The 13,297-nt window shown below is 38.5% G+C and overlaps 1 protein-coding gene across 2 annotated transcripts in view; it reads right to left on the bottom strand.

Annotated features, from left to right (window-relative positions):
* Window positions 1-5,106: 5,106 nt before the first annotated feature.
* The window catches only part of bbox1 (butyrobetaine (gamma), 2-oxoglutarate dioxygenase (gamma-butyrobetaine hydroxylase) 1), a 64,258-nt gene continuing 56,067 nt past the window's right edge, over window positions 5,107-13,297 (bottom strand). Inside the window, exons 7-8 of one of the 2 annotated variants that reach the window (XM_064335727.1) lie at window positions 10,030-10,196; window positions 5,107-9,645 (exon numbers count right to left, since the gene is read on the bottom strand). In XM_064335727.1, coding sequence (XP_064191797.1) covers window positions 9,554-9,645; window positions 10,030-10,196 — 259 coding nt within the window. In that variant the 3' untranslated portion in view covers window positions 5,107-9,553. Of the gene's footprint in view, window positions 9,693-10,029; window positions 10,197-13,297 lie in introns of both variants that reach the window. The other variant, XM_064335726.1, reaches the window with a different exon arrangement.

The raw sequence follows: 13,297 nt of genomic DNA, 5'->3' as shown, positions 1-13,297 counted from the left end.
CTGGTGTTGCCCCCTGGTGGGCAGCACCCTTATTCCCTTCCTGGCACCACAGAGGACTTAGATTGCCTCTTGCATTGTATAACAGTTTATTTGAATTTTTGCTCAGACAATGTGCTGCCTACCAGAACAGGAAGGTGCTTTTGCAAACAACAAACCATGGATAACCAAGTTAGTAAAATATATTAAAAGAAAAGAATTGAGTTTTTAGGTGTGGAAATAGGGAGGAGAAAAAAGGGTTCAAAAGATATTTAAGAAAAATATTAAAGAGGCCAAGTACAGCTATGGGCAAAAGGTGGAGTCTAAATTGCAACACAGCAGCATGGAGGAAGTACGGAAGGTGATGGAGAAAATTACAGGCTATAAACCAGCCAGGTTTTTGAATGAAGGAGGCAGACAGAAAGCAAACATTGAATCATTTCTTCAAAAGATTTGGTAAACAGCCCCCACCATGCCCTCTACCTTTGGTCCTGCTTGAATGTATAGCTGATTCAGACAAAACCTCCTCTGCACGTCTACATGTCTCTGCTGAGGAGGTCAGGGTGGAGTTGAGGAAAATACACCCTGGTAAATTGGCTGGACCAGGCTGGGATTAGTCCCCATTTACTCAAATCATGCATAGATAAGTTCGCTCTGTCTTTGTATGTTTATTAAGGCTCTCTTTGAACCTCCAGAAAGTACCTACAGTACTCTGCGGAAGACTTCATATTTTGTACCTGTACCAAAGAAAGAATGTCCAGTGGTTTTGAAAGACTGCAGGCTGGTGGCACTGACATCACATATCATAAATTCACAGGAGAGGATTGTCCTGAGTCATCTGAAAGCTCTGGTGGGATGGTAGGACCCCCTCCATCCTGCAAACAGGGAAGGCACTGCAGTGGAGGATGCCATTTTATTTGTTCTGCGTACTGTCTGTTCACACCTGAAAAACTTGGGCAGTATAGTGAAGATTTTATTTTCTGATTTTTCACTTTTAATGCAATTCAGCGTCTAGTTTTACAAGAGAAGCTCATTAAAATGCAACTGGAAAGTGCTGTGGTGGCATGGACCACTGACAGGAAGAGCACAGTACGTCAGGGTACTGGGCAGTAAATCCGATGTGGTGATTAGTAACACAGAAGTGCCACAGGGGATGGTGCTCTCTCCATTCCTTCTCCATCACCCTGCATACCACTGACTTCCATTATAGCACTGGGAGCTGCCTCCTCCAATGATGATACAGTCATCAACAGGGAGGAGGAAGAGGAATTTATTGACTTTGTACACTGGTGCAGTAGCAACCACCTGCAACTTAATGTCAATAAAACTAAAGACCTTTGGACTTCAGAAGAAAAAATAGTTCTTTGACACCCATGTTTATTCAGGATGCTGAGGTGGAGGTTGTGACATCCCTTAAGTTTTTGGGTGTGAACAAGCTGGACTGGATTGTTAATACAAAGGCAGCTTGAAAAAAAAGGTCAAAGCAGACATTATTTTATTCAGAAACTGAGGTATTTTTATGTATGCAGCAAATTGCTTTGAATGTTTTATCAGAATGTTATGGCTAGTGTTATTTTTTTATGCATGTGTGGTGAGGGAACATCACTGACAGCTGATTGGGTCAGCTGGTAAAGAAAGCTGGTTCCGTGGCTGGATTGCAGCTTAACACTTCGGAGGAAGTTGTGCAGTTCAATTCAATTTTATTTGTATTGCGCTTTTTACATAAAAATGTCACAAAGGCACTTTACAGAGTAGCAAGGCAAGAAACAGAGCAAAAAGGACAAACAGAGTAAATACCAGGCCTGAACCCCCAAATAGCAAATGAGGAGGAGGGCAAAAGTCCACTTGATACTGGACAATGCCTCCTATCCCTTGCACCTCCTTGCCCAATATAGAAGCTCCTTCAGTCGGAGGCTTGTCTTCCCAAGGTGTTCTACAGAGAGGTTTAGGCGCTCTTTTATTCCTGCTACAATCGAATGTTTTAACGAGTGTCTTGGATGGGGAATATTGAGGGCAGGATATGATTAGGATAGTAACTTTTAGGTTTTTAGGCATGTTTTAGGTATTTTCTACATTTTATTGATTTATTTATTTATTATCTCCATTCTCCTGCTGTGTTGGACCATCTGTATCTGTCACAAAACAATGTTATATGTTTTGCTTTTCTTCTGGAAATGCTGCTGGGTGATATCCAAATTTCTCCTCATACCTCTATCTGTAACAAGGGAAATTTAAGTTCTCATCCATTGGCGCTTTAAAGTTTGGATAGTGTCAGATTCTATGGGATGGTTTTTTAACTTCTTTGGGCGTGAGCATGATGATGTCACCCAGAAATGTGAAACGACTTCCCCGGGAGTATATACATTGATGTATCCTTTTCTGGGAGGAGGCGAGCATCTGAGAAGCCACTTCACTCATTTCCTCTTATATTGGGACATTGGAGGGAGGGAGGACACAAAGATCGTTTCCAGGCAACACACTGTAAAAAAATGATTCCGGGGTTATGCAAATAAAACCTGAATTACAAATTATGATTTATTTAATAGATCATCATTTTGGTATTCTCCAGATAGTCTTACATTCTATAAACATAAATTCAGAAGACTATACTCAATGTATAAGTCTAGAAATCAAATAATTTTTGCTTGCGTTTGAGTAACAAGTAGAGGAAATAGATTTGGTTGAACACATTTTCTTACCAATGCTGTGATGGAGTTACGCGTACAGTTAGAACAGTGGATTTGTTGTGGCCACTGAACTCTATGATATACGCTCTATGATCGTGGTCAAGAAGTAGTGGTGGGCGTTCCCGTTCCTTTCAGGGACACAAATCCTCTGACTCAGTTCCCTAAAAGAATTTGTTCCTGGATTTATTCACTGGTTCCTTCACAGCTCTCGTCCTGACTACTGCGAATGAGAACAAGAGTCATGCTGTGACTGGTTCCAACTTCTGACTCTTCGTTCACTGACACCAGTTCCTAGTGAATGAGAACGAGAGTCATGCAGTAACTGATTTCGACCTCAAACTTGAGTTCCTGCAAGAAAAGTGACATACTTTGCATGTGAATTCCTACAGGACCCTAGCACAGGCCAACCATGTTATTATGCAATTCACAGATATTTTCAAAACATTTAGGCAATTTAAAAATTAATAGCCTATATTGGCATATTTTCTTGAAATTTATTCAAGTAGTGTTTACTGTTAGCTCGCAAATCAGTGGCACAAGTTAGCCTACTAAATAATTTGCAAAAGACATGGGTTGATGATAACAATATAATGTAGGCTATATGCTATTTTATTTTATTTAAAAAAGCACATTAATTAGCAGTGTGGGACAATTGCTCATGAATTTGTAGCTTTATTGGTCCAGATGTTATATAGGCTAGTGGATCAAACAGGAAGACATGTAGGGCTGCGGCGACTAGTCTTAAACTCGTTCCAGTTCCGGACCCGGACCCAAAGAATCAGAACGTCCGTTTCCTTCACGGATTCAGTTCCCACCGCTTTAAGTTCAGGAACTGAACTGTTGTTGCTTCGGTCACCCCGATGGGAGGGGCTCAGAGAGCAAAGCACGCCTCGCTCAAGTGATGGTTAAATAGTAGCTGCAGCTTCAGTGAATGCCAAGTTCTCCCCATTTAAGTTACTGAGAGCTGAACGAAAGGAACGAATCTGTACATGGAGGTGAGTCAGTTCCTTTTGTTCACCAAAAAGATTAATTCAAAAGGAACAAATCTTTCACAAACTGCACACCAGTTCCAAGAATATAGCAAACAGTCGCAGACTTTTGCAAAGACAAGACACAAAGCAGCTCAGCTATTCAGCTGAATCTACTCTGAACTGTACTTGGTTATTTACCGAAGGTAAGGCTTGATATGTACCTTTTAGGAAAGTTGGGTATTAGTTAAAATGTTGGGGAAATCTTAACTAGAAAGCTGAAAACGCTAACATTACTGTAAATTGCATTGAACATAGCTAGCTGTAACGGTGTGTTATAGAGGCATGCAGTTCATTCAATGTGAGGAATTACCAATGCTAATTTTTCTCTTTAGTTTGAGACAACAGTCTATCATGTATTTTTTCTGTTTGCCCTGAAACAAGTCTCCCTTGAGGCAGAAAGTGTCAGTTATTGTGTATGACTGTTTAAAAAAAGATGGATTTCAATAAATGGAAAATGTCCCTTTGAGCTCTTTGAAAGAATTAATTTTAGCAGAGACAAAGGCTTACATTTAAAGTAAGAAAATGAAGGTAACAGTTTGCATGGACCTTCCTGAGTTGACACAACATAAAGAACTTAATTGGAATCACTCAATATATTGATTTAACCTTAAGTCTTCTTTGTGGTAATGCATGAATCATAATAGTCCTGACTTAATTTGACTGTATAATTGTAATGATGACGCATAACTTAATTTTACCTAAGAACACAGCACATTAAAGCAACTCAAAAAGATCCATGCAAACTGTTACCTTACTAATTTTTGTACAGTGCAGATGAGACAAGGTGGTAATGGAGGAAAGGAGGATACATTTTTCAAGTATTGGGATTCACTCCTAGTTTTGACTAGCAACTAGCTTCTGTTTCTACAGCAGGCCAGGCGCTTGCCGCCCCGGGTCCTAGAACTGCCAATTTGCCGCCCTAGACGATCACCTACAGTTGCCTAATGGACAGTCTGGCCCTGCTTGCGGAACACCACTTCCCGTAGTAGCCCAGATAAGAGCCACCCTACTACTCTTTGTGTTCTACCTTTTTTTCCAAGGAATAATTCCATCTTGTCCATAATGATACATTTTTACATTAAATGAAAGTTAAATTGGCAGGCCTATAGTTTCCTGGATAAATAAGGTTCCCCTCTTATATATCTGCATTTTATTACCTTGCTTCCAGTCATCAGGTATTTCTCCAGTTTTCAGAGTACATAAAACTACCCATCAGAGGTTTACAGATTATCTCCTCTATCTTTCGGAGTACTCATGGATCTATGACATCAGGGCCTGCTGCCTTACTTGTCTTTAGTTTTTCTTCATGCCTTCTCAATATCTGCTTTGAAACATAAAACATTAAACAAAGGGTACTATACATAGAAACCATATATCATAAATGTGGAGAACACAAATAATTTTGCAGAAAATATTTTCAAAACTTTTATTAGGTTCTCAAAACAGAAAGTCATGCATAAATGTGCAGCAGACATATAAATTGCACGCATATTACTATACTACACAGGACCCTCCTGCCACCATGTTTGTTTCAAACTGTGATTAATGTTCATAATTTTTTGTCCTGATTTTTATATCATATACACTGCACCAAATCAAAAAAAACAAAACAATATTCTGTCAATCTGCTACATACAGAACAGATAAAATACAAGATGACTAAATAAAAACAATTATCCTGAATTGTCCTGAAACTCTATGATTATGTTAAAACCGAAATAAGGCACTAGTCCATAAAGGCAGGGACACTCTTCTCAGCAGTGGATCATGATATCACACATGTAATAATGAATCATAGTCATAATTTAAAAAAGATGGGTTATTTGCAGTAATGTACAACTATAAACTGTCACCAGCTCACATCTTTTGACAAATGCAAAGAAGGATGTGAATTATATCAAACTATTTATATTAACATTATAATAGATAGCATACAATAAAAGTGATTGGACATTTTCAGAGTGTGATAGCATAGTCATTACATGAGTGACAGCACTAATGCTAAGAAAATCTGCCAATTAGAGCTTATCAGCTGGTTTCCTGAGTACTAACAGTGTGAAGACAAAAGCTCAAGCTAGTTTGTGAAAAAAGAAAACATTCATTATGAAGGCTATTATGATATAACCATTATGAAAATAACCTGAATGGAACCACCTGAGTGTATGATTGACAAGTCCCATCTCAATCAATATAACATACATTTTAAAGCGATCTACATTGAACCGAATGAACAAGCAATAGCCATTAAAAGAAAAGAAAGAAAAAAAAAACATTTATAAGACATAGTTCTATTTTCACTTATTTTTTCCAGTTTTTAAAATGCTATAAGCAGTCATCTACAAAGTGAACATTTAACCAAAAATAACACAAATACATGCTGTATTTTACAGACTATAAGTAGACAAGCCATGTTATGTCTGTGAATGTATTAAAGACTTAGTGCTGCTTCAACAAACGAGTACTTCTCCACAATGAAGCCTGTCTTATTAGGTAGGATCTGTAAACGCTGGGAATATGCGGTTTACCAAGGCAAAACATTGTTTTCTCCCTCCCAGAAGCATAATGCCAAAATATCCCCATGTTATGCTATATGTCATCAAAATAAATTTTACAGGAACCCTGTCTGAACTCACTCCTAAACTCTTAATTCCAGATACTGTCCTCTGGTCCCCAGCCTTGTGACTAAGGCTATGTTTACACCGCAGATCTTGATGCCCAGTTCTGATTTTTTGCCTACATCCAATTTTTCTGACTGCCTGTTTTCTTTTAAAAGTGACCCATATCCGATACCTGAGTTTACACGGTTTATACCTGAAACAACCCGCATGAGTGCACGACGGTTTGGTTACAGATATGAAAGTAAATGTCGCCATCAACAATGGACACAAAACGAGACAAAAATAATAATTCAAGCTGTTGCTTTTTCAAGCATCTTTGGTCCGCAACGAACATGCCCTGTATTTTGTATTTTGGCCTATACATTTGGCCTGTAAATGTAGGCAAACTGCTATACTCACACCTATGGCTATGAGCCTTCTGACTTCAGAGTTAAAGGTGATGTGATCACTAGAGTGGCTCATTATTGTTCTTGATTAACTTTGAATGTGTTAGAGGAGCTTTATACGAAAAACTTGACTTGTTTCATGTCTAACTTGAAGTTGAGTTAGTATCATAATTTTGCACATTTTTTACCATGCAAAATTACAGTAGGTAAATAAACATCACAAAACAAGGAATTCCAACAAAATCTCTCCAGACTGGTGCATTCAAGCAGGCTCTTTACATAGCGGTTCTAATTGCCTGATTAACCTCAGGTGTGCTCAATTTCCAGGCATGCTATTCCCTCCAATGACAGAGGGTGGAGCCCACAATGTTGCAGATTTTAAGTCAGATGATCAGTAAACGCAAGGGTTCCGTTGTAACAATCTTAGCACATGGTCAAGAGTGCATGGCGCAAGTGCATTTAGGGCAGGGCTGTCAACATTGGCCGAAAATTACATTCAAATATTCCTTTAAAAAAGTTCAAATATTTAAGTGTTGAATTACATGTCAGAATTTGACTAACTTTCAGGCTGTGTTAATTGCATGTCCAAAAGGCGGCTAACCAGTACAACGAGAGACATAACTAGCATAGATGCATTTTATGGAACACAAACATGAAAGCAGTCAAGCTGAAAAACTTGCACGGTTTACATGAACTTTTGACATCTTTTTGAAATCTAAAAGAAAATTTTATCCTGATGGATAATTAAAGAATAAAGTGCTTTTTTCTTTCACATTTAAAAAATAAATTTTTATGCTCGATTGGCCATTTTTACAATTCAAACAGCATATGAACCCATTGTTTGACAGCATAATTTTAATGTGTGTCAAAATCCACTTTTGCTAGTTTAATGGCAGATAATTGAGTGCAAAGTAAAGTGCCAGGTTCAAATGGGCACTTAAACATAACATGCGATAAACCAATCAGAGTGTCATCTCCCATTCCCTTTAAAGCCACCTGCATTTGCATCTTGGTGGATTGCTATTATAATCGCGGATGTAGTAAGACTGTGAAAGGAAAGATTTATTGCTGAGGAAACAGACTTGCTCATGCACAAGTTTAAAGCATCGGAGCAGAGAATATATGGCAACAGTAGGGTTCAACTAAAGCTCTTTAATATAATTTTGTTCAGTTATGGAATAACGGGAAATCAGCAGGGTTGTAATTGGTGAAAGCATGGAAACCTGGTCACTGTAATTTAAAATATAATCTCTGTGTTTTGAGGGTTGTATTGTAATGTTCCATGTCACTTATCCAGACATCTGAAGCGCATTTGCAGCACTCCACAGAGCGTGCTTTCAATTTAATTCACATCCATATTACATATTATTGTCCCTTTTTATAGTCAATTATATTTTTAAAAATGGTATTAAATTATTGCTGCATTAGGTGCCTTTCTTTCTTTCTTTCTTTCTTTCAGGCAATGAATAACTACAGAACTACTGTCACATTAAAAACAGCCATATTAAATATTGCAGCAATGTTTTGGCAGTGTAACATACAAATTAGATTGCAGCCATGAAAGTCTGTATTGGATTTCCACAATTATGGTTATCCTTCTGAGATATTTAAGGATAAGGATGGAATAATCAATTTAAAGCTCCAGTTACAGCATTGTCCATCCATTATCTATACTCACTTATTCCTGGTCAGGGTCGCGGGAGGTGCTGGAGCCTGTCCCGGCATGCATTGAGTGAGAGGAAGGAATATACCAGGACAGTTCACCAGTCCATCACAGGGCACACACATCCTTCACTGACAAAGTCATCACACACTCAAACCTAGGACAATTTAGACTCAAATTAACATAACCTGCATGTTTATGGACAGCGGGAGGAAACTGGAGTACCCACTGCACCATCATGCCGCCCTCAACAGCAGTGTGCATGATAAGTTTCAACTGCTATATTTTCTTACCAAGCTAAATGGCAAGTTACCTTAAACACTTGAATATGGCTGGCTACCCATTACAGGGCATAATAATTTACCAAATTGAGGACTTAAAACCTACAACTGGGCATGAAATGAATTTAAACACCATAGTAACAAATAGGCCAGCAGAAAAAAAATACACAAAATTAAGATCTTAAATATAAGATTTGTCCATATATTGTTTGTGTCCTTTTTTAAAGGCTCCAAAGAGTTTCATTTTCAGGCTTTGGTACCATTTCATACTTCATCAAATGAGGATAAAAAAACAATTTTTATTTTGCATATTTATGTACATTTTAATATTAGCGATGGAGATTATTAAAATGTGTTCTCTTTGCATTCCAGCTGGCTTCTGTAATGGAATCCTTAAATATGAGGATGTGCGGGTGTACAGTGTTCAATTGTTCTATCAAAATATGGCTCTTATGCCTACTATATAATAGTTCCCCAGTTATAGGCTAATCAAAACCCTTCTGCAATGAACATTCTGGAGCAGAAAGTGTGTTGTGCAACACAAGTAAATAGAATAAGTAAGGAGCCCGCTAACCAAACATTATAAGATACCAGGGATGAAAGATATTTTAGCTGTTCAAGAAAAGAATGATGTTGAAAGCAAATTTCTATACTTCCAATGGAGTTACCCAAGACTACATGCAAAGGACACTCCAAAAATTGCACTGTAATTAAAAATGAACTAGTTGTTCTGGGAAATAACGAGGAAAGGAGAATAACTGGGCTAAACATATCTGTCACGTTTCATTTATTATTAAGGATTTTTTCAAAACAGGACAGAAATTCAGATGCTCCATATGCCAATTTAAAGGACTCAGACCAAAAGAAAGAGACTCGATGGTTTGAATGTTTAGGTCTCCCCGCGAATAGCCTTACGGAGGATCCGCAGACGAGACATCACCTCGTCCCAGTCTAGGTACGCTCCTTCCAGATGCCTCAGGTTCTCTGTGTGGGAAACATAGCTCTTTCGCCCGTGGAGCAAGCGCCAGTTATCAAAGGTGGCCACATCACCTGCCAATCACATTCACACAAAAAACAACATCTGGAATTTAGAATCACCATTTGATTCCGGCAAACTGCCAATGGAATCAATAACATTTTGGGAGAATTTCAGAGCTAGAAACCCTCACAGGTTCATAGTCACAATTCAGCTTCAATTATTAAGTCATGTACTGAAAGTCCTTATGGCTACCTATTGTATTGCTACAGCCATATTTGAATAAATTGAGTACAAAATTACCATGTGAATACATAAAGCTACTTTAAACCCCATTTTGCTATGGGTTTTAGAATTTCTACTTAACAGAATCAAAATTAAATAAAAATAAAAAATAAAAAAAACACTGACCTAGTTCCATTTTATAGGTGAAGATATTTTTAGGTTGGTACATGAGATCCACAAAGGCTTTCAGAGAGGAGTAGAAGGGTTGGACCTGCTCCAGAGGTATGTCCAGTATCGAGTCCCTGGTAGCATTGTTGTAGTTGATTCTCACCACCTGTCCGTCGCAGTCCACACTGCATGAATCAAAAAACAGCTCAAATCTTCTACGAAGGACCCCATAGTACAGGTTCACGAAAGGTTCACCTTATCTTACTTGCCAAACTTTTTTACTCATTAACGGTAAGACAGTTGCTGTCAATTCAGAAGAGAACTGTAACACCACCATGTACCATATTACTGCTAAATGCCTGAAGCTATGCAGGTCTGGACTTCCGGGAAAAATAAGCTTCTGCTTGACATGGCGATGGTGGGACAATAGGGGGCAACGTTCCCTATGGTCAAATAAACTCCATGCCGTGCAGTGCAGTGCAGTACGACGTAGGAGACACACTCTTGCAGATCACATTGGCCATTCCAATGACATTCTTTGGAAAGAGGAGGGGGTGTCCTGACTAAAATCCCAACCTGGTACTGCCACCTAATCTTACTCAATTTATTTGGCTAAACTGATGTGTTGTGAGCGATCTGACATGAAATGCCTGCCATGCACCAAACACGTGGGTGCTAGACATTGGTGGTGGCTGAGGAGAGTTTCCCCCTTATCACTGTAAAGTGCTTTGATTTTCATTTTTGTTGACAAGTTCACATCACTGATAAAACAAACCATTTTAAAAAGAATTCCTTAAAACTAATTTACATACGAATCATTGAACCTGTCCTTTCAAACCATAGGCCATCGGCACATTATTCTGCCACCTACATTAATAACCACCCGGTGATTTCCCCTTCTTTGCAAATACTAACTCCGCAGAACTATTAGCACTCTATAATAGGCACTGTGATCTTTGAAGAGCCTGAAAGCCTTGATTTGCCTGTAAAAGATACACACACAGTTGTGGAGGCATCATTTTTACTCCTGTAAATAGTTTTACACATGTAATAATGGTCTGTTTACTATTCGGCCAATAGATGGCACTATCCTCAACATTTCTTAAAATGCTCAAAATGCAGAAAGATTCAGCCTTTGCCAAAAAGAAAGTCACAGGATGTGCATTGTTCCCTACTCTTCTACAGTCACTTCAGCTACTCTGTCTATAAAAACTTTCACCGAGCGAATATGTAAAATAATGCAGGGTATCTCGGAACACCTACACGCTACATAAATCCTGTGCATATCCATATGCTAATATAAGACCACTTTGATTGGTTTATTAACCTCCTTAGAGGTAATAAACCAATCAAACTGGCCTTCAAATACAAGTCAAAAGTGTAAAAAATAATCATGCATTATTTACTAAAAACTGTTGAAAAAAATGACTGGAAACTTTTCAGTGATTCCACTGCTGTTGGTTAGAACAGCACCAAAGCAGAGATGTTGTTACCATGGAATTCCACGTGAGTCACTGTGCAGATCATAACCATCACTGCAGGTGGCAGAATGAAATGCAGATGCGGCTAGCAAACAGAAAAAGAGCGAAAAGCAACAGTGTGGCAGATGGAGTGAAGTAAAGAAGCGTTTCACAGAGAATGGCTCCAAACCAGAATCCGAACCAAGAAAGCTCCATTGGTCTCAGTATATAGTTGAAATTTTGTTTAGAGTTAGCTCGTATCCAAGGTCTGGTTAAAAAAAAAAAAAAAAAAAAAAATCCAGCTAGGAACTAGGACGTCACTGCAAAGCACAGAGAGCCAATTACATCATTACAAATGTTCCACTACCACTATCAATAATTCACCCCATTGGACATTTAACTACAACCGCCAATGAAAATCTCATCTTGAAATGAGCCAATTACTGGATAATCGATATCAGGCAAAAGGACATTGTAGGAACTTGTCACCATCTTGGTTTTATTTGGAAGCGAGTTTGCTTGCAAATGAATAATTGCCAAAAAAATAAAGTGTTGCTTTAACAGGTGAATCATGTTTGTAGGAAGCTCCTTCATTTTTCATTTAAATGCATTATCTATCATTTCACATGCAGACCCCTCATAATATTGATTCAGATAGCTACATGACCAAGGTAGGGCAGTAAACCTCAGACTGGAATTTGGAATCATTACTTTTGAACCAAAGAAGAGTGTAGCTGGCTACATAGCCATGTTTCTTTCATTCATACAGCTGGCTGGCTGACTATTTAGCTACACAGCTTTATTAAAGCATCTGCATAGGTGGCTTCAGCTCATTTCAGGAAAAAAAAATCAATCTAACGTTACTGAGGTGTAGCTAGTTTAGCTGGACAGCTAACTAGTTGCCTGCTTAACTAGTAGCTACTAAGCTGTTCTTTGAATGTTTCATTAACATAAAAGACCACACTAAATTATAATCTGAAGAGAAGCACGTTTTCAGCATACAAAAATGGAAAGTTACTCACACATACAAAGCACTGTCTATAAGTTATGAATTCAAACTAGCAAAATCAAACATGCCTGCCATTGAAAGTATTGATATGAAAATGAAGCCAAGTTACTAGAACATTTTTTAGCTTGTACAGATTAAACAAGCTGTATTCCAAAGCAATGCTACCCAATGTTTCCTAAATTATTTCAAGTAACTTGGCCCTGTGTTTTTTCATCTTATCATTTTACAAAGGCCTACATTCCAGTTGGTCCACCTCAAAATTCCACAACACGGCACAAATCGGTACAGATGGTCAAAAAAACCAGAGGCTTGGGGAGGACATCCCTCTACATCTAAAAGGATGTGCATCTGCCTTTTCACAGTCTTTTGTGGTCTAGTGCAGATGTTGCTTGGCCCACTGGAGCCTATTATTTTTAACAGCACTAACTAAGGCTTTTTTGCCGATGCACATCCTCTAACACTAGCAGATCATCCTTGCTGTTTCACTGTAGTCAGGGGAACTGGTTTCTCTCTAGTTGCATTGAGTTCTTCTACTTGTGGTGCACTTTTAGGATGGTTTTTCATGCTAGAAAACACAAGATATTTGTCTACTGGCTCTTGATCTTCCTGGTCTTCTCCTGTTAACATTACTGCCCATCAGCAGGCGCTTTCTGAGTATGTACTTAACACTGCACCTGGAAATCTTAAGCATCTTTGCACCTTCTCACAGAAAATAACCTTCTTGCCACAATGTTTCCTTTGCCCCGCACATCTAAATCTTCTTATTTCTTGCAAATTTGGTGCCTATTGTACTGTACTTGCTCTACATGCTAAAGGT

This window comes from Anguilla rostrata, chromosome 5 (genome assembly GCF_018555375.3).
Source record: "Anguilla rostrata isolate EN2019 chromosome 5, ASM1855537v3, whole genome shotgun sequence".
Classification (NCBI taxonomy): domain Eukaryota; kingdom Metazoa; phylum Chordata; class Actinopteri; order Anguilliformes; family Anguillidae; genus Anguilla; species Anguilla rostrata.
This window is presented reverse-complemented; position numbering and strand designations above follow the sequence as displayed.